Source organism: Entelurus aequoreus, linkage group LG06, assembly GCF_033978785.1.
Source record: "Entelurus aequoreus isolate RoL-2023_Sb linkage group LG06, RoL_Eaeq_v1.1, whole genome shotgun sequence".
In the NCBI taxonomy this organism is placed as follows: domain Eukaryota; kingdom Metazoa; phylum Chordata; class Actinopteri; order Syngnathiformes; family Syngnathidae; genus Entelurus; species Entelurus aequoreus.
In genome coordinates this window covers 47,187,179-47,208,444 of record NC_084736.1, presented here as the reverse complement: position 1 = coordinate 47,208,444, position 21,266 = coordinate 47,187,179, and the positions used below count along the sequence as shown (strand labels likewise).

At 40.6% G+C, this 21,266-nt stretch overlaps 1 protein-coding gene across 2 annotated transcripts in view; it reads right to left on the bottom strand.

Annotated features, from left to right (window-relative positions):
• Nucleotides 1–21,266, bottom strand: part of serinc5 (serine incorporator 5) — a 46,888-nt gene that overhangs the window by 12,205 nt on the left and 13,417 nt on the right. For both annotated transcript variants that reach the window (XM_062050860.1, XM_062050861.1), the window contains exons 2-4: nucleotides 10,238–10,405; nucleotides 5,066–5,244; nucleotides 751–833 (exon numbers count right to left, since the gene is read on the bottom strand). In XM_062050860.1, coding sequence (XP_061906844.1) covers nucleotides 751–833; nucleotides 5,066–5,244; nucleotides 10,238–10,405 — 430 coding nt within the window. The remainder of the gene's footprint in view (nucleotides 1–750; nucleotides 834–5,065; nucleotides 5,245–10,237; nucleotides 10,406–21,266) is intronic.

Sequence of the window (21,266 nt, the reverse complement as noted above, 5' to 3'; positions counted from 1 at the left end):
ATCCAAACCCTTGACATCCTAAATTGTGCAGCAAACATGTTAACCACTCGGTTATTTGAGTTTTACTGACTCAAGATTTCAGTCCATACATTTCCTGTTTTGGTTTCTGTAGCTGAATCAGGTTTGTCTTCAATTATGGGATACTTTGAAATCATTTGAAGTTTCTTCTTGCTTACACTCAAGTTTTAAAATTTCAACAATTTAATTTTTCTTTTTCCATTCTAGATCTGGAGTTTAAAACTTTCAGTGCACCCTAACTTTTGCACCATGTGCACATCCTTAATCTAATTCAGTTTCGAAAACATGATTTTAGTTGTTCTTGATTACTTTAAACTGAGAATATCTGTAGTATGGAACTAGTTAATCTGAAGATAAGTGACATTTTAGGAAGCAACTGGATGAGTGTGGATTTTAGTCTTGGTTTTATTTATGCTGTGAACAGGAAGCTGGGCCTTGATATATAAGTGTATATGTGATACAGGATCTTCTAAATACTATTAAACTATATATGAGCAAAAGCATAGTAATCACTGGGTGATTAGGAAAAAAGATTATCCCATATAATTAAAGATAGTATAACAATACATCAATTATTCTGACATTTATTTGCCACTTCGTCTCCGTATACAAATGTGTGTGACTATATCCTATAATTATGAAATATATCAAGTATATTTATTGACGACTACCAGCTCTGTCACATACTTTTTAATGTGGCCATTGTAAATATAAATAACTGAACATCTTTACCTTCAAGAAAAGTTTCCTCTTGTGGAATGAAAAAACCCGCAGCACAGCAGGCTCCGAGCACAATGAATTTTGGCAACCAGAACCTGTGATGTAGAGCAATACCAAATATTTTAATACCAATCAGTAAAACACAATTTAATAAAATTGCATGTAGAAAAATAAAGGCTTTTTTTTTTATTTTTTACATGTACTTGTTAAAACATTCATAATTATATGCAAAAAATAGGTCCCGAGCACAATTCATTTTGGCAACCAGAACCTGTGATGTGTTGCAATACCAAATATTGTAATTCCAATCAATAAAATACAATTTAAGAAATAGCTTGTAGAACAATAATAGGCTGGTTTTTTACATGTTATAATCAAAACATTCATATTTTTATGCAAATAAATGTTGACAGTAAAACTTGTTGGCTGTCATCAGTGTACACCCTACCTGAGATGCAAAAGTGTACACGCCTCACATTTACACAACCATCTAATTACAGTATATCTTCTAAAGGGACAATACAAAAAAAATAATGGCTATGTTTTACAGCTGTCATTGTACTGCTTGTGTGTGTACTCACCTTTGTGAGAAATTGTGCACGTACAGTTTAAAATTTGATAACTTCACAATCAAGAACAATTTCACGATCAGAGTCTCCTCATGTTCACTCGCTTAAAGGAAGATTTTTCAGGTAAGAAAAATGAACTGTATTAGGGGTCATAATCTAGTCACACAATTAGTACACCCTGTTGGTATGTTAACACATGTTTTAAACCACACACATAGTTCACTCTCTAGATCGGATGGATATAAGAAGTGCTAGGGCCAAAAATCCACTCTGCTTGGGCGGGGTCGACAGGGTGGAAAAAAAGCTAGAGGGAGGAGAGACCATCTTCAGAGAATGCGCTTGACTTCACACAGCTATGTCTTCTCTCCAGCGCAATGTAAAGTGCTTTGGGTCACTAGAGAAAAAGCACTATATAAATATAATAAACAAATAATAATTCACTTACTTTCACACTTCACATTAGTTTTGGGCGATACTACACACTTGAGTATCGATCCAGGGTATCATACCAATACTGATACTTCATCATTGAATGATCACAATTATAATCAGACAAAAACACAGAATGATGGTGTAACAATATCAATTAAATATTTCAATTATTTCCTAGTTATGGCTCTGAATCCTGAATCCTCCTGTATCCAGAGACGTATTTCCTGAGTTTGTAAACAATAACAAAAATGACTAAATATTTTTTGGATAATAAAAAATATCAATCTAACCACTGTAGTATCGACCGTATTAGGGCTGGGCGGTATACCGTTATTATAGTTAATAGCGGTCTATTTTAGAAAGAGAGATATATTTGAGATAAAACCGCAATACAGCATCTTTTGATGTGCCTTCGTTATGGCTGTTTGCTCTTCTCTGCCCCAGTGAATTCCTTCGGCTGGACCCTGCCTCTTGCGTGTTTACGTAGGCTTTTCTGATGCACAATGATGCGACACAACACATTTTTCAAAAGAATACGGCGGCTACGGCGCCAACTTCTCAACTCCCAAGTGATGCTTTGGTCACCACATTTGCATTTGGCTATTGGTGAGTGACTACAGCTTTATTTAAACATACACCAATTTGCTTGAGAACCTATATCTGTCCTTGTAGCGACTTTATCACTAATCTCATCTGTTTATGTTGTTCAATTCTGTTAGCAACTTAGCACAGCAGTTAGCACTAGCTCCTCTCTGCTGCTCGCTCGGTGTGTCAAATGTTTAGCTACTCCTTGGCTTGAAATTGCCTCTCCGCATAGCCCGTGAGGACTAACCTAGTATAGAGAGTTGGTTACTGAGGAGTAGTTGCAAACTGAACAGCCAGCGGCTTTCACCGCAGTGAGCGAGTAGAAGCTCCATCTATCCCAGCGCACAAGCGTGAGGCTATAAACCTAATGTTAATGAACAAAAACTGCTTTGACGTAGTAAAGGCTAACTTATTATTTTATAAGAATAAGCAACACGTTACCACATACAGCAAACATGATCTGAGTACTCTCAGCACTGGTTATCTAGCCATAAAACACTTAGGCAACCTTAAGCACTTTGCACGTTTTGCTTAATATAACGGTATAGAGTCGTGGTCAAAGGTTTACATACACTTGTAAAGAACATAATGTCATGGCTGTCTTGAGTTTCCAGTAATTTCTACAACTCTTATTTTTTTGTGATGGAGTGATTGAAGCACATACTTGTTGGTCAATGAAAACATTCATGAAGTTTGGTTCTTTTATGAATTTATTATGGGTCTACTGAAAATGTGACCAAATCTGCTGGGTCAAAAGTATACATACAGCAATGTTAATATTTGGTTACATGTCCCTTGGCAAGTTTCACTGCAATAAGGCGCTTTTGGTAGCCATCCACAAGCTTCTGGCAAGCTTCTGGTTGAATTTTTGACCACTCCTCTTGACAAAATTAGTGCAGTTCAGCTAAATTAGTTGGTTTTCTGACATGGACTTGTTTCTTCAGCATTGTCCACACGTTTAAGTCAGGACTTTGGGAAGGCCATTCTAAAACCTTAATTCTAGCCTGATTTACCCATTCCTTTACCACTTTTGACGTGTGTTTAGGGTCACTGTCCTGTTGGAACACCCAACTGCGCCCTAGACACAACCTCCGGGCTGATGATTTTAGGTTGTCCTGAAGAATTTGGAGGTAATCCTCCTTTTTCATTGTCCCATTTACTCTCTGTAAAGCACCAGTTCCATTGGCAGCAAAACAGGCCCAGAGCATAACACTACCACCACCATGCTTGACGGTAGGAATGGCGTTCCTGGGATTAAAGGCCTCACCTTTTCTCCTTCACAAGTATATGTAAACTTTTGACCACGACTGTATATAATATGAAAATAATGGGCTATCAGTTTTGGTCCATATCACTCAGCTCTAGACCATACACTGATACTAAACTTGGTATCGTTACTGTTGATGATATTAGTATCGATCCGCCCACCTCTGTTTACATTCAAGAGCTCTAGCTTAGCGGTTAGCCTATCCTCCTACGGTGTGTAGCATGTTTACCTAGTCGTCGTCCTCAAGTGATGATACTTGTGTCATGATCCCACATGACAGTTTGGACTAGGTTTGTTATTTTCCTGTGCTTAGAATACCTTCCTGGCCTGGTGCTCTTGTTTTGTCAGTATTTCCTGTTTTGTCTCGGTTTTGAAGCATATTTACTATCTGTTCCTTGTCCTTGTCATTGTTATTTCGTTCTATTTAGTTCCACCTCGTTCACTCTTCCAGGGCTGGATCATTGTCTGTTTTGTGTTTTGTTTAACTTTGTTCCTTCATAGCTTTCCCTATGCTTCCAGTGCACTTCCCGGCTGCACCATAGCTTTTGCGTTGTCATTATATACAGTATACCTTTACCTGCACACCGTCTGATGTCTTTTGCATCTTGGGGTCACATTGCAAGCCTGACAGCTTGTAAGAAACGTACTATATTTGACGCCATAGGGGCAAAATTTGCTGACTGAGAAGCGGCTTTGCACTCAGCACTGTTTGTTCCCAAAAATAAGTTTGGAAAAATATATTGAGGAACCATTTGCTCGCTTGCCGCTGTCAAATGTGTGGGACACAGCAACAATGTGTCACCACCATGCATTATCCCAATTTACTGTTAGTATTAAAAATGTCATTGTTGGCCAAAAGTTTGGACACACCTTCTCCTCATTCAATGCGTTTTCTTTTATTTTCATTGTAGATAGTCACTGAAGGCATCAAAACTATGAATGAACACATGTGGAGTTATGACCTTAACAAAAAAGGTGCAATAACTGAAAACATGTTTTGTATTCTAGTTTCTTCAAAATAGCCACCCTTTGCTCTGATTACTGCTTTGCACACTCTTGGCAATCTCTCGATGAGCTTCAAGCATACCTGTGAAGTGAAAACCACTTCAGGTGACTACCTCTTGAAGCTCATCGAGAGAATGCCAAGAGTGTGCGAAAAAGTAATCAGAGCAAAGAGTGGCTATTGTGAAGAAATTAGAATATAAAACATGTTTTCAGTTATTTCACCTTTTTTTGTTTAAGTATATAACTCCACATGTGTTCATTAATAGTTTTGATGTCTTCAGTGACAATCTACAAAGTAAATAGTCATTAAAATAAAGACAATGTATTGAATGAGGTGTGTCCAAACTTTTGGCCTGTACTGCATATCCTGCAACCCTAAATGGCTAGCCTGCAAATGCATGTGAGTAAACGTACTTGAGATAAAATATATATCTATGTATGTAAACATCAACTTAGACACTCTACTTACCCGTTATGTATGGCCGCCCTCCAGCCAGTGCTGTTTGTGACGCTTATGGTGAAGATGGAGAAGATGAAGAAGAAACAGGCCATGCCGAAGCACATCTTGTAGACAGCAGAGTAACCCACCAGGGTCTTGCAGTTCGTCCCTGCATTCATCTTCTCGCACAACTCACTGTAGAAGGGGATCTAAGTGACAACATTCACACAAAACCAAAATGGATTAGCTCGGGTTTGTATTGAACCAGATTGAAAACCCAAGCCACACACGCATACACCTCCCGCTACCTCCTCTCATGTTTGCCCAAGCCTTAGTGAAAAAGTCTATAGTGTCTATTCTGAGCGTCACGCCTCTAAAAGGGGCAAAAAAGAGTGAACAGGCGGGAACAACAACCCCTTATTTTTCTCCTTGAAGCCTTCTTTCATGGCATGATGGCTGAAGCCTGTTAGGAAAGCATTACAACCCGTGTTCAGTGTCCACACACAGGCGATACAACATTAACAGTCTTAATTGCAAGTTGAGACCTCACAGGATGATCCTTGAAATACCAAAAATCAAATACACTCAGTCCTAGAAGAGGCCTTGAATATGTGAGGCAGATAAGGAGTTTGCTGCGGCCTTCACTGCTCAGTGTCAGTAGACAAGATGCTTTTTAAAGAATGAGAAATGTTTGTCCCTGTCATAAGCAAGCGCGGGCAGATTGAGTTATCGCCTCAGTTTGAAGCAGTATCAGATCAACACTTTGGGTAGAAAGGCTTTGTGTCATGTTGAGGAGCACATTAGCATGTCCATTAAAAAAGGCAAGGGGATGACTGTTTCAAACCGCTGTAAATCTCAGAGCCCTCATTCGTACAATGGTTGCTCTCTTTGCCGAGGACTTCCCGCTGAGTGAGACTGCAATAGTGTGTGTGTGTGTGTGTGTGTGTGTGTGTGTGTGTGTGCGTGTGTGTGTAACTCAGTCAGAAAGCAATGCATGGAGATAACAGAAAGCATGTTTTGTCTGCATAGGCTTTTCACAGGGCAGTACTACTCTAACAAGGAGACACACTGTGGGAGACATTTTATTATGGCTAACTGCAGACACTGGTAAATTAAAAGATTTAAAAAAATAAAAAAAAAATTCTCGAAAGGCTGGTGTAAAAATAACACCCTCGAGTAGAGCTGAACGATTTTGAGGAAAAACCTAATTGCGCTTTTTCTTTCCAAAGTTGTAATTGTGATTCAGTTTGCGATTTTGTACGTTATAAATGCAAAAAAACTGCAAAAAAACTGCAAAAGTATAGAGTGAATGAAGACATGTTACTTTTAGACTGTCAAACAACAAATTACAATACGCAATAATTTACTTAAAAAAATATTTGGCTTTATGCAGATAGAGGTTTTGTCTACCTCATGCTTTTAAACTAAAGAAATAACCGATAAAAACTATACAATGTTTGTAATGTAAGGTAATCATAATATGTAATAATAATGCAATAACCATTCAAAAGGATATTAACTTTTATTTTTCAAAACTGTAGAATTGTTTACCATTGTACTGTAATTAGGAGGTAAATAATGTTATCCTAAATAAATTAACACAAAAATTAAATGGACTTATTTATGTAAGCAAAAATTGTATTTAAATAAATATTTAACATCTTAAAGGGCATTTTTTCTCACTTGGAAGTACTAGGATGTTGTGATCATGGCATTCTTGCTCGTTCATCTGTGTTGATGTTGCCCCCCTGCAATGAAGTCCTGGCTGAGAGTTTTCCTGTCTTCTTGCCTGCGCCAACTCCGGATCCCCAGGATTTGGAGAAGGGCCACTGTTGTCGCTATCCCCAAGCCGAACAAGCCAAAGGATGACGTAACGAGCTACAGACCAATCTCGTTGCTCTGCGTCCCCTTTAAAGTCCTCGAGCGCCTGATTCACGCCCGTGTCGAGCCCATCATAGACCCCCACCTCCCCCGGGAGCAGGCGGGTTTTCGACGTGGGAAGTCCACGGTGGATCAGGTCGCCCTCCTTACCCAGGACATCGAGGACTGCTTTGAGGCGAAAAAGAAGGCCGGTGCCGTCTTCATAGACCTGACTGCTGCCTATGACACAGTCTGGCACCGCGGCCTCACCTGCAAACTTCTCCGCCTGCTTCCAGACAGGCACATGGTCAAAATGATCATGGAGCTTGTCTGGAACCGCAGCTTTACTCTCACCACCAGTAACGGAGATAAAAGCAGGTTGCGGCGCCTGAAAAATGGCGTCCCCCAGGGATCTGTCCTGGCTCCCCTCCTGTATAACATCTATACATACGACCTGCCTGCCACAGTCTCACGGAGGTTCGCATACGCAGACGATCTCGCGCTGCTGCACTCCGACAGGGACTGGCAGGCCTTGGAGGGAACTCTAAGCCAGGACATGGAGACTTTAGTGGCTTACCTCCATAACTGGAGATTGAAGCTCAGCGAATCCAAGACGGTGACACAAGCTTTCCACCTATACAATTGGGAAGCGGATCGTGAGATCAGGTTCGAGGTGCGGAAGCCGGATGGGGCTTCCCTTACCCTATGCCGGCCTCGTCCTACACCTGAAGACCCTCGTCCTGACCCTAAATACCTTGGGGTCACCCTGGACAGGTCGCTCACTTTCCGTAAACACCTCTTGGCAACACGCAAGAAACTCAACACCCGCGTCTCACTGCTGAGACGGTTGGTCGGGTCCGGTTGGGGTGCCGGGGCAAGAACTCTGCGAACAGCAGCACTTGCCCTGGTCTACTCAACTGCTGAGTACTGCGCACCTGTCTGGGCGCGCAGTGCTCACTCTAAACAACTTGATGTCCCGATCAACGAAGCCTTGCGTGTTATCACTGGATGCCTGCGCCCCACCCCTGTGGAGCTACTGCCCATCTTAGCAGGCATCCAACCCGCTGAGCTTCGTCGCCAAGGTGCTGTAGCAACTCTGGCGGGCCGGGCAAACATGGATGAGAACCACCTGCTCCATGAAAGGCTCACACTCTCCTCAGAGCCAACGCCCCGCCTCCCCTCCAGAGACCCACTGGTACCAGCCGCCCTGAAGCTCCTGCAGCAATGCAGTGACAACAACATCAGGGCGGCTCACTGGGCGAATCACAAATGGAGCACGGACCTGGAGCATACCATCTCCTCCAGACTCCGTGACTTCATACCTGACACCGGCTCAATACCAGGCCTCTCACTACCACGAGTGGCCTGGGTGAGGCTTAACCGCCTCCGAACTGGTGTCGGTCGCTTTCGCTCAAACATGTTCCGGTGGGGCTTAGCACCTAACGCGACGTGTGAGTGTGGCGCGGAGGAGCAGACTGCCGACCACGTGATCCTGCGTTGCCCGATTTATCGTGCTCCTAATGGTTTGCGTGGCCTGGCGGACCTGGATGACTGCTCGGTGACCTGGCTCACTTCTGTGTGTCCTGACATATGAACGGGAGGGCCCCCCGGGCCTGGGGTGGTAAAAGGCATAGACCCTCGGCCTCAGGTCCGGGTGCCGGAAAACAGCTGCCCATACGATGATGAAGATCTGTGTTGATGGGCTCATATTGCCCATCCAATTTAAAGCTGAAATATTCCCACAACGGGACATTTGGCTTTGTCATCATATTTTGTTTGCTCCTAATTTTTTTTACTTCGCGGAACTTACTAGCGAGTCGCGAGGCTCTCTGTCTGTGGAACGGTGGCACTCTTGCGCCAAAGATCGTGGATGACTGAAAAGATGGCTCACTGCAATCCGGTAATTCTACAGTTAAATAAACAAGCTCAGGTGCTGAGAGCAATGCACAGAGTGAGACGTCTTTATCCCTGTTTCAAGCAAGAAAAGAATAACAATTCTAAATGGCGAACATGTCTGTCACTCAAATGCTGGTGACGGCGGAAAAAACAAACAAACCTCAGTCTTTTGCGGTTACGTTATCACACTAACTAAAATTTTGATGCCGATTAATCGTGCAGCCCTACCTATGAGTCTTTTTGCTACATCTGTAGTCAGCGTCCTAGACACTTAGAGTTGACACATAAGTAACGCATTTGGACACTTTTGGATTCCAGGGTATGTGCAAAGTAGTGTAGGACAAAGTGTACTCAGGACAAAAGACCATATGTTAATTGGAACTGATAGAGAATACGTGGAGTATATAGAGTATAGAAAGAGAATATAGAGATAATCTGCCCTTCTGCAAAGACTGTCTACAAGTGTATGAATGGGACTTTTGTCCATTCATTAACAACTTAGTGATGTACAAAGTTGGAAGTATACAATTGCCCAAAAACTCCTGGTGAGACTAATAATTAAGATTAAGAATTATTGAGGATTGAGAATAAATTAATAGTTAAGATTACTCATTAAATCCTAAAACCTAAGTAAGACTAGTGTACATTCTTATTTAAACACAATCTATAAGGCACAACTCTATTGACTGTTATTCACATTATACATACAGTACATTCAGAAAATTATTTCTTGCAAGTTAGACTTTAATAAATTAATTGATGGAACGATAAATGAAAATTAACTCTGGAAGTTTGCCGGCATTGATAAATGTCCATGTTCGTGTTGGTTTGTTTTCTTTGTCTTTCGCTCTCAGCACCTGAGCGCGTTCTACAATCTTTATCTCTGTGAGCGGAGGGGGGATTGCTAGCTTCCGACAGCGACAGTGCTTCGCTAGTCGCGACTTCCTAGTGAGAAGCACCACAAGGCAACAAAAATTAGGGGGCAAATATGATTGCAAAGTCAAATATCCAGTTCAAACCGAATTATCAAAATTAGCCAAAAGACACAGAAGACGAAGCTGGTATGCTAACTTTGTCGAGGAAAAAATGGCAAAAAAACAACAACAAACAAACACATGACACAGTTTTTCGAACTGAGGGAAAACCAATCAAAAAGTTCAATATTATGGAATTGCAATTTTTGCTAACAGAGATTTAGAGTTCATTTGATTCTTATTTACTTAATTAGAATAAACAAAAGTTATTGACCTTCCAATTGCAATGGTTATAAAGTACTAATGAAAAATATGTTTATTGCAATTGAAAGGGTTGTAATGATGACATTAGTACTTAATTTAATCTCAAAATAATGCTGACAATAGCATCGCAGTAATTTGTGGGACAACAATACATCATTTGTTATCGGCTTTGTATTTTCCTAATATTGCGGTGTGTCACTGTACTTACATTCTCTTTAATCGCATCTTCTACTGTAGGGGACATCATGATGACACAGACGATGGTGACCAGCAGGAAATAGAGGGTGTACATGAATCGGGTCCCCGTGGACTGTTTGATTTTAGGGCAGCAGTTGCAGCAGCATGAGCATGCCGCTGAGCCACAGCAGCAGGCCAGCTAGAATGTGGAGGAACGAAGAAAAGATGGGAAAAGCATTTAAGACCATGACAACTTCAGAAGTTAACGCACTCTTTGAAGTCATCTATACAAATATGATGTGTGTAAAATAGCAGTTGGCAAACCAGGATGAGGTTCTTGTTATGTCATCAGATATCATATAAGGACTTTAAGTAATGCAATCTGCTGCAACAACTCCCGAGAACCAGAAAGAGGTCACAGGTTACAGAATAAGGATGCTATACATTTGAAAAAGGTGTTGGCTTGTGGGTCCAAAATCCTTCCTCTTTTTCAACTTTTACTACCACAACCAGACATGTGTCAACTTCCTGGACACGCACTGGTCTCTGTGCTGCAGCCATGTACTGTAGACGTCACTAAGCAGGATGAGGTAGCTCCAGTAACTACAATTAAAAAACATTCTCTTTCCAAAACTGAACGTCATGCTGCTAGTGTGTAAGCCTGGCGTTCGGGTGAGGAACGAAAAAATGTTCCCTCTATAATTGTATTCACTAGACCCGCCCCACCCTGCTTCTGCAAATTCTCCTTCAGCATGTATAGTAGAACATGCACCGCCTTAGCGGGAGGCGCTGGGATTATTGAGGTGTGGTTCTGACTGGAGGGCCGTGTGGGTTTTCGGTTGCCTGAGGGCTTTCACACAATTTTTTCCACTACACTTACTTCCCGGACTTTGCAGCCATTAGTGTACATGATCTCAACCTCCCAATGAACGCACTATACTTAAGTGTCTATCTGAAACCTACTTAGTACATTACATGGTAAATAAACTCATGCATGCTATTGTATTATTAAAACCTGAAAACCATAGCAGGTGCTAGTGATGTGCAATGTTAGGATATATCGTAGTATGACATAAAAATTACTATCGTATGATATCATTTTCTATCATTTATATTGTAATTTGTATGTCTAGGCTGCGGCTAAAGTAACTGCAGCAACACTGCTCCTTTACGTCACTTGAAAATACATTACAATAAGAGCCGACAGCAGCATGGATGTCAACACTGTAGCAAAGACGAGTTAGGACAACAAAAGCTAAACCAACAAAACCTGAAGAAGAACTAGTAGCAAAAAGAAGAACTTTATTGTTTGGATTAAAACATGTCAGACACCAACCAAACAACGGTAGGTTATATCTGCAAAACATGCCGCCAACAAGTCGTTGCTAGGGACTTACACATGTTTATTCTTTTATATCACTTGTAGACACGGCATGAACAGCACAGAGAACAGTGGTAAATAGTGGGAAAATATGTTACCTCAAAACCATGACGTGGAGGAAAAAAAACACCAAACAAGCCTAACGGAGTCGTTGTCCATAAGTACTGTCTAAGACAAGCACTCAACCCAGCGGACACTGGGAAATTACATTAATTAATGTGTTGACATGGCCCTCGTATACATTGTCGAAAAGAAGGGCTGGTACTTAAAACAAATATTTTTGTTTTTTAATTGTCTTTTTCAGATTATATACAAAATACAAAATATGTGTTTTACAAAAAAAGAAAAGATAACCAAACTGGCATTGATTTCGGGTGTATATACATACACTTTGAAAAAAAAAATACTATATTGTGATATAGTGTGCTTTTATATATATATATATATATATGCACAGCACAGGCCAAAAGTTTGGACACACCTTCTTATTCAATGTGTTTTCATGACTATTTACATTGTAGATTGTCACTGAAGACATCAAAGCTATGAATGAACACATGTGGAGTTATGTACTTAAGAAAAAAGGTGAAATAACTGAAAATATGTTTTCAATTATTTCATACATGTTTTCATTACTGCTTTGCACACTCTTGGCAATCTCTCGATGAGCTTCAAGCACACCTGTGAAGTGAAAAACATTTCAGGTGACTACCTCTTGAAGCTCATCGAGAGAATGCCGAAAGTGTGCAAAGCAGTAATCAGAGCAAAATGTGGCTATTTTGAAGAAACGAGAATATAAAACACGTTTTCAGTTATTTCACCTTTTTTCTTAAGTACATAACTCCACATGTGTTCATTCATAGTTTTGATGCCTTCAGTGACAATCTACAATGTAAATAGTCATGAAAATAAAGAAAACACATTGAATGAGAAGGTGTGTACTGTACTGTGGCCTGTACTGTATATATGTATGTTTATGTAGTGCTGTGCGCGGAAAATGCGGACGTCATAGTCACCTCCAGTGTTGCTTTGTGTGCAAGTTCTTAAATTTTACTTATCTGAACAATATCCAGTGTTGTGGTATTCCAATTAACTGGAATCCAGTGTGCTGTGGGGCCCTATTGTAGTGAATCACACCTGAGCCATCATCTGGATGCGAGCGAACTGAGCTGCAGTTCGTATTATCTGATGATCGCTTCCTGTTTCACACGTCACTTCCTGTTTGGAGTTTGCGCTAGTCTGACTGACTGTTTTCGACCAGGGGCTGCCGAGTTTGACGATCACCTTGTGCAAAACCAGCACATCTTTTTTGTACTTTTTTTGGCGTCGCTGTGTTGCTGTGCCGTGACACTTGCAGTTTGTGTCGATCGGTGCTGGGGGCTAGCGCGCCGAAGCGCATATGTATATATGTATACATATATACTTATGTATATATGTATACATATGTATATATGTATACATATATACAATACAGGCCAAATCCCACCATACGGAGGTGGGATTTTTTCTTTTTTTTCTTCTGTTGCTGGATGCGACGGCATATAGACCATCAGAATGCCTCCACCAAAGAAAAGCCCCGACATCGGAGGAGTTCGAGGAGATGAGGCTCGCGCTCCACTCCCTGTGCAGCGATGTGACTGCGGTAAGAACGCAGCAGGAGCAGCTTCTTGGCTTACTGGAAGAGATGAAGCAGCTACGCCTCCAGAACGTGGAGAAGGACCGGCGCATTGTGGATCTGGAGCGGCGAGTGGACGAGCTGGAGCAATACTCCCGCATGAATGATGTGGTCATCACCGGAATTAAGATCAAGCCGCGCTCCTACGCGCGTGCGGTGGCCGCGGACAGAGGGGAGCCCAGCGAGCAGGAAACACAGTTGGTGGAGCAGCAGGTGGCTTCTTATCGCCAGAGTAGGGGTATAGAGATGGACCTGGAGCACATCGAGGCTTGTCACCCACTGCCCATGAGGAACCAGAGACCACCAGCTGTCATCATGAGATTCACAAACAGGAAAAAGAAAATCGCACTAATGAGGCAAGGATGCAAACTGAAAGATACAGATGTTTTCATAAATGAACACTTGACAAAGAAAAATGCTGACATCGCAAGGATTGCACGACAAATGAAAAGGCAAAGCAAGATTTAACAAACCTGGGTAACGAACTATAAGATCTTCATCAAATTAAATGGGACGCAGGAGGAAGCAAACGTCTTGGTGGTGAGGAACATAGAAGATCTTGATAAGTATTGACATTGATGCAGTACTTGGTATCAATGTAGCTTTGTGACTTTTACATCATCTCAATGCTACCCACACCAAGAACACAGACCACACCAAGTATTAATATGGACATGATACAGAAGATCCTACAACATCAACAAAAAGAACTGGAAATGTGTGAGTATCAAGAGCACGCCACAACAGAGACTGATATGGAGAGAGACCGTGATAATAATTTTTTCTCTGCGATTGTAAAAAAATGCAATTATTTTACCTGTGAACAATATGATAGCAGTGTAAAACCAGAAGATAGTCTATCAATAATACATTTCAATAGTCAAAGCATGTACACTAACTTTGAGGCTATCAAGGATTACCTGAAATAATTTAGTCATCCATTTACCATTATTGCAATTACTGAAACCTGGTTCATAAATAATAAATGATAAATGGGTTATACTTGTATAGTGCTTTTCTACCTTCAAGGTACTCAAAGCTTTGACAGTATTTCCACATTCACCCATTCACACACACATTCACAGACTGATGGCGGGAGCTGCCATGCAAGGCGCTAACCAGCACCCATCAGGAGCAAGGGTGAAGTGTCTTGCGCAAGGACACAACGGACGTGACTAGGATGGTAGAAGGTGGGGATTGAACCCCAGTAACCAGCAACCCTCCAATTGCTGGCACGGCCACTTTACCAACTTCGCCACGCCGTACCCTCCTTCAACAATGATAAAGGTATTGATTTTAGTCTGAATGACTATGAATTAAGATACATAAACAGAATAAATAAAATAGGAAGAGGGTTCGCATTGTACGTTCATAAATCTGTTACATTTAAAGTTTTAACAAACATGACCATAGCAGTCAATGGATTATTTGAATGTTTAACAGTGGAAATCCTAAATGACAAAAAGACAAATATCTTCATGAGTTGTGTATACCGGGCACCTGGTTCAAGCATAGAAACTTTCAATGAGTGGATGGGTAAACTATTTTCCTCTGTGAACCATAAAACCACATTTATCTGTGGTGATTTTAACATTGATTTGTTAAACTCAACCGAGCAAAAATATGTTGATGACTTCCTTGACACAATGTACAGCTTGTCTCTATATCCAACCATAACCAAACAAAGTAGAATAACAACACATAGTGCCACAATCATCGACAACAATTTTACTAACATTATGGGAAATCAAGTCACCAGTGGCCTATTTATATGTGATATCACTGACCATTTACCTGTTTTTACTTTATATGACTGTCATCTCAAGAAAACCAAAGACACTATGGCAAAAATCTCTAAACAAATAACAACTGAGGAAACAATCTGTGCCCTAAACAATAGTTTAGCAGTTCAGGATTGGACTTCAGTATACAGAGAACCAAATGTGGACAGTGCTTATTGTAATTTTTTAGACATCTTTACTTCCCTGCACAATAAACATTGCCCCGTGAAATAATATTTTATAAAAGGAAAAAATAAAAAATAGCCCTTGGATCACAAAAGGGATAATTAATGCCTGTAAAAAGAAAAACAATCTCTACAAACTTTTCATCAAAATAAAAACAAAAGAAGTCGAACAACGATACAAGAAGTACAAAAATAAATTGACTGATATTATAAAAACAAGCAAACGGTTATATTATCAAAAAAAACTACCGTATATGAAAACAAAAACAATATAAAAGGAACTTGGGATGTTTTGAAAAGTCTAATCAAACAAGGATATTCAAAATTGACATACCCTGATTACTTTATTGATGAAAACGGTGAAGATTATAATATGAGTAATGTAGTGAATAAGTTCAATAGTTTTTTTGTAAATGTTGGTCCTAAATTGGCTGTTGATATCCCAGACAATGGAGTTACAAAATCAACTATTGAACAGAATTCTTCATCATTCTTCCTCTCAGTTACAAATGAGCAGGAAGTGACAAACATTATGCGGAAGTGTAAAAGTAAGTGCTCCACTGACTGCCATGATATCAACATGAAATTGGTTCAAAAAGTTATACTGAATATTGTAAAACCCTTAACTTATACAGTATATGTAACCTACTATTCCAGACTGGCTGTTTTCCAAGTCAAATGAAAATCGCTAAGGTAACTCCGCTCTTCAAAAGTGACAGCAAAAACGCTTTCACCAATTACACACCAATCTCTCTTTTGCCTCAGTTCTCAAAAATCTTAGAGAAACTATTTGACTCTCGACTTGAATCTTTTCTTGAGAAGCATCATATAATCAATGACGGTCAGTATGGCTTTAGGTCCAAACGAACAACCTCAATGGCGATAACTGAAGCTATTGAAGAAATTACTAATGCACTGGAGCATAAAATATATGCAATTGGTATTTTTATTGATCTAAAGAAAGCCTTTGATACCATTAATCATTCAATTCTACTAGATAAAATGGGAAGATATGGAATTAGGGGGCTGGCTGGTGACTGGTCAAAAAGTTATTTAACAGGGAGGGTACAGTTTGTAAAAATGGGTAAATTTGTATCTGATACTCTTGGCATTGCTTGTGGTGTCCCCCAAGGGTCCGTGTTGGGGCCAAAACTGTTCAATGTATACATTAATGATATGTTTAATACATCTAAAGTACTGAAATGTATACTATTTGCAGACGACACAAATATATTCTACATTAGTGATGACTGTAATGAGCTCATAAATACAGTAAACACAGAACTAAACATTGTAAAAAAATTGATGGACACAAATAAATTATCTTTGAATATAAATAAAACTAAGATAGTGATGTTTGGAAATCACAACATAACGTCTGAACAGAAAATAAGTATTGATGGTACCCAAATTGAAATCGTAAATGAGAATACATTTTTGGGAGTAATAATTGATAGTAAACTATCTTGGAAACCTCATGTCAGACACATTAAAACAAAAATCTCCAAAAGCCTCTCAATTATAAACAAAGCAAAACTATACCTCAATGAAAATGCACTCCGTACTCTATACTGCACCTTGGTACTGCCATACCTTACATACTGTGTTGAAGTATGGGGGAATATTTACCACAACACAATTCATCCTCTGATCATATTACAGAAAAGAGCAGTGCGGATCATTCACAATGTTGGTTATTTACAACATACTCATAATGTGTTTATGCAATCAAAGTTGCTAAAATTTGATGAGCTTGTTAATTATAATGCATTAATAATCATTTATAAAGCATTTAACAAATTATTGCCGCCTAATCTACAACGTTTTTTTATAAAACGAGTGCAGGCTCATAACTTGAGAGGCTTTGGATATTTCTTATTGCCGAGAGCTCAAACCACTCAAACGTTTTTGTGTGTCTGTATGCGGAGTAAAACTATGGAACAAACTGGACTTACAACACAAGCAATGCCAAACTATTAATCGATTTAAACTATTATACAAACATGGGGTCTGGTTCAAATATAGAGATGAGGGTCTTTAATTTGACCTGCTGCTGTACTCTGTCTCAAAGTGTTAACATGTGCTCAATGTTTCCTTACCATTATTGCTATGTTGTCTATTACCATTTTTGCTTTGTTGTCTATTACCATTGTTGGTATATTCATTCTTCCTACATTGTTGATACAAATTATTGTTACAGTGTAATAATTATTGTTACCTGTGGTAATGCCACTATGATACAACATCTGTATTATAATCATTGAACAAAGTAAGAGTGAAACTCATGTGAATAATCACTGAATGGAGAACTGGGGGTTATCTTCTTATCACTCCCTTTCAGGGAAAACTGGACAATCGTGCATTACATACTATACATTACCTTTTGCACTATATTAATTTATATTATTATGTGTTGTCAACTTTGTACTTTTTTATGTCATTGCCTGAAATTAATAAATAAATGAAAGAAAAAAAAAATGAAATGGATGACTGGCCTCCATATTTCCAGTGGTTAGCTTCGAGTTACGAAACCGCTTTATTATGAAGCTGGCTGTGGTGAGTTCTTTCTGACGTCACTTCCTGTGTGGGGCGCGGCCTTTCTGGCGTAATTTCCTCTCCAAACTCGGGTTGTAAACGATCAATGAGTCCAGACAAAGCTAAGAGCCAGAGATTCAAGAAACACACGGCGCACTTACCCGTGTAAAAAATTGTCCGATTAGGGCAGGGGTCGGCAACTCGCGGCTCCGGAGCCGCATGCGGCTCCTTGACCACTCTGATGCGGCTCAGCTACATACATGCCGACCCCCCCGATTTTCCCAGGAGACTTATGGATCTCAGTGTCTCTCATAGATTACTCCCAGGGAAAAAATAATCCTATTTACACTATAATTACTAAATAAAGGGCGTGCCCTAATTGCACTGCAGTAATTGTCCTCTATAGCATTTACATACAGCGTGCCAGTCCAGCCACATGTTGCATGTTGTTATTACTTGCACACACAGGAGACAGCAAAGCATACTTACTCATCAGCCACACAGCTTACACTGACGGTAGCCGTATCAAACAACTTTAACATTGTTACGTTACAAATATGCGCCACACTGTGAACCCACACCAAAAAAGAATGAAAAACACATTTCTGGAGAACATCCCACCGTAACACAACATAAACACAACATAACCATTACCCAGAATCCCATGCAGCCCTAACTCTTCCGGTCTACATTATACACCCCCGCTACCACCAAATCCCCCCACACATCCGTGCGTTGGTTGAGCGGAAGAGTTAGGGCTGCATGGGATTCTGGGTATTGGCACCGTCAGTGTAAGATGTGTGGCTGCTGAGTTAGTACGCCTTGCTGTCACTTACGTGAGCAAGCTGAAATTGCATTCTACGTGTGGTCGAGCAGGTACACCGTTAGGGCGGACTGTAGAGGGCGCCAAATGCAGTGTCATCACGCTCTGATATTCAGGAGTCTCCCGGGAAAAATGAGAGGGTTGGCAAGTATGACGCTATCAAGCGCCATTCATTCAAAACTCGCGGGCTGCACTAACATCAAATTTCCACATTAAAGTGCGTGCCGGTGCGTGTGTCGGAGACCCCTGGTTAACATAGCACAAAGCATTTAAGCTTTGTATGCGGTGTTTTTCATTTTAAATTTAAAATTTTTTTTTGTGGCTCCCATTACTTTCTTTAATTTGTGAAACTTGCCAAAATGGCTCTTTGAGTGGTAAAGGTTGCCGACCCCTGGATTAGGGGGACCTTAAACGATAGTTTAGTGTGGCTGAAACGTGGCTTAGGCTAAATAATTATTCGTTTAAGGGGTTATCCGGCTTAGTGTAGACATGGCCTTAGTCTTTTGTAAAAGTGTGTGCGGTAAGTCAGAGTCTCCACTGTGGCCTTTGTGTAAGCCAGTGAGCAAAGCGGTCTCATGTGTAGTGGATTCTGTTCTATTAGCCACACAGCCAAATGATTAGAGTCAAGCAGCTCACTTGGCAAAGCTCTGTCTTCAGATTCCCTTGTCGGCCTGGTTTTGAAAGTGAAAAATGGACTCCGATGCCTACTTGATGTCTCACTTTAATGAAGGCCAATGTTTTCTCTTGAGATGATGAGAAAGAGAATGTATCATTATATTTTCCAAAAGAGTCTCTGGTCACTTCCTACTGGTATTGTTTGTCTCAGCAGGCAGAATGATTATGACCTACATCTTGAACGTGGTCATTTTGCTGTCTCGTGGCAATTGTAATAGAACATTTAAGCAGGTGTGGCTTGAGCCACAAGGTTGGCTATTCCTGTTAAAGTTCCCTGCTCCATCTCAGGCTCCCCCCAGAGGTCATGCCAACATCTACTTGAGCTCCTGTGGCCCTCAATTTCTCCACATCGCTTAACAGGATTAGTAGCTTTGCGCCCACGTCCTCCTCAAAGGGCGATTAATTAACCATCACAGAGTGAAATTCACCAGGAGAAAAATAGAGCCGTTTCAACAGAGAGGGTGTTTGGATTTCATTAGTCCAGGGGGTGTTTCACCAGCGGACTCCACACAGCGAGGGGGCCAAACTCTACACAGAAAAGAGAAGCCAACAGAGGGTGTCTACTAAAGAAATTCCCATTCCATAGACGCCGATACAAAAAGGAGTATCTATGGTAACCGACCTTGTCCCTATCCACTTCACGGCCCCTCTTCAACTGCCTGCCCTGCGAACATGCCGACAGGTGGTCAGCGTGTCTGTAACATATGTCCCAACTTCAGTATCCACAGCAACCCCCACTCACTTTTCATGTTCCTCTGGCCCTCCCACAAAAGATTCCTCATCCTTCCTCAAAATAACTACCTCCTTGGTCCAGCTGCAGTACTGTGCTGAGTCTTAAATTTGACAGTGTAGACTAGACATTCAAATTCTCGTAACTTCGACTGGAGCTCAAAACCACTTCTCGCTCTCCTTTTTTCCAGTCTACCCTGATCGTCATCACTTTAACGGTATTTTAACTTGCCCTTTGCCCTCCAACTCGCATTCTCTGGCTAGATATAAGAACCTAGAGGACCACACGGAAGGTACTAAAATAAGTCAGATGTATAAGGACTTCCAACATCTGACTGTTTGAATAACCTATGTGACCAGGGCTTAAAATGTAGACAAATACCAAGTTTATCCAATGTTGTTCTATGTCTGTACTGCTGTCTTGCAGAGCATTTAGGATAATTACCAATAATTACCATTCCTCTAAGCTATTGCCAACTATCTTCCTATCTCCGAGTCAGCATGAACGGAAAACGTCACAGTTGTTCACAATTATAGGAAGAGTAGCCTAAATCAAACACGTAGAAAGGAAAGGGAAAAGCACATAGTTATGCAGACAATACTTGTGAAGCGCAATCTGGTCTTTCTCAAAAATAGGCCACCGTCCAGCAAATGGAAAAACAAACAGGTAGGAGGAACTTACAGTACAGTAGGAGGAACTTACAGTACAGTGTTATCAAACAGTCACTGTGCTTTTTCTTAATCTTCATCAAATTCATGCATTTTAACAGCCAATGCACACTCCTTACTTTCAATCAATCAATCAATCAATCAATGTTTATTTATACAGCCCTAAATTACAACTTTAATACATTATTCATCTAAAGTTGCATTGCTTTTAAAACTTCACGAAAGTAATAATGCTGTGGAATAATACTGACTATCCTGATTGTCTACAGACAGCAACCGTTCTGTAGTTCTGACGAAACTCTCAACACACCCTGCTGTCTCACATTACAATGACCCAGTGTGGGCAAGATGTTTGCGGGGAAGTACGAGCAAGGGAAAACCTCAAAGACAATAAGATTCATGACAGGACCTCCCTTGCTCAGTGAGAGCTACCCCGGGTCGCCTTACACCGAGACTAACGACTCCACTATTGTCTGTATAGCTAGGCAGCTGTGTACACACAGCAAAAATGTATCACTGCTCTGTTTTCTATACACACCGAGTCGTTGCTTTTTGCTTGGCAAATGCAGTCTATACCAAGAAAAGTTCAGATGGCAGGTGGAAAACA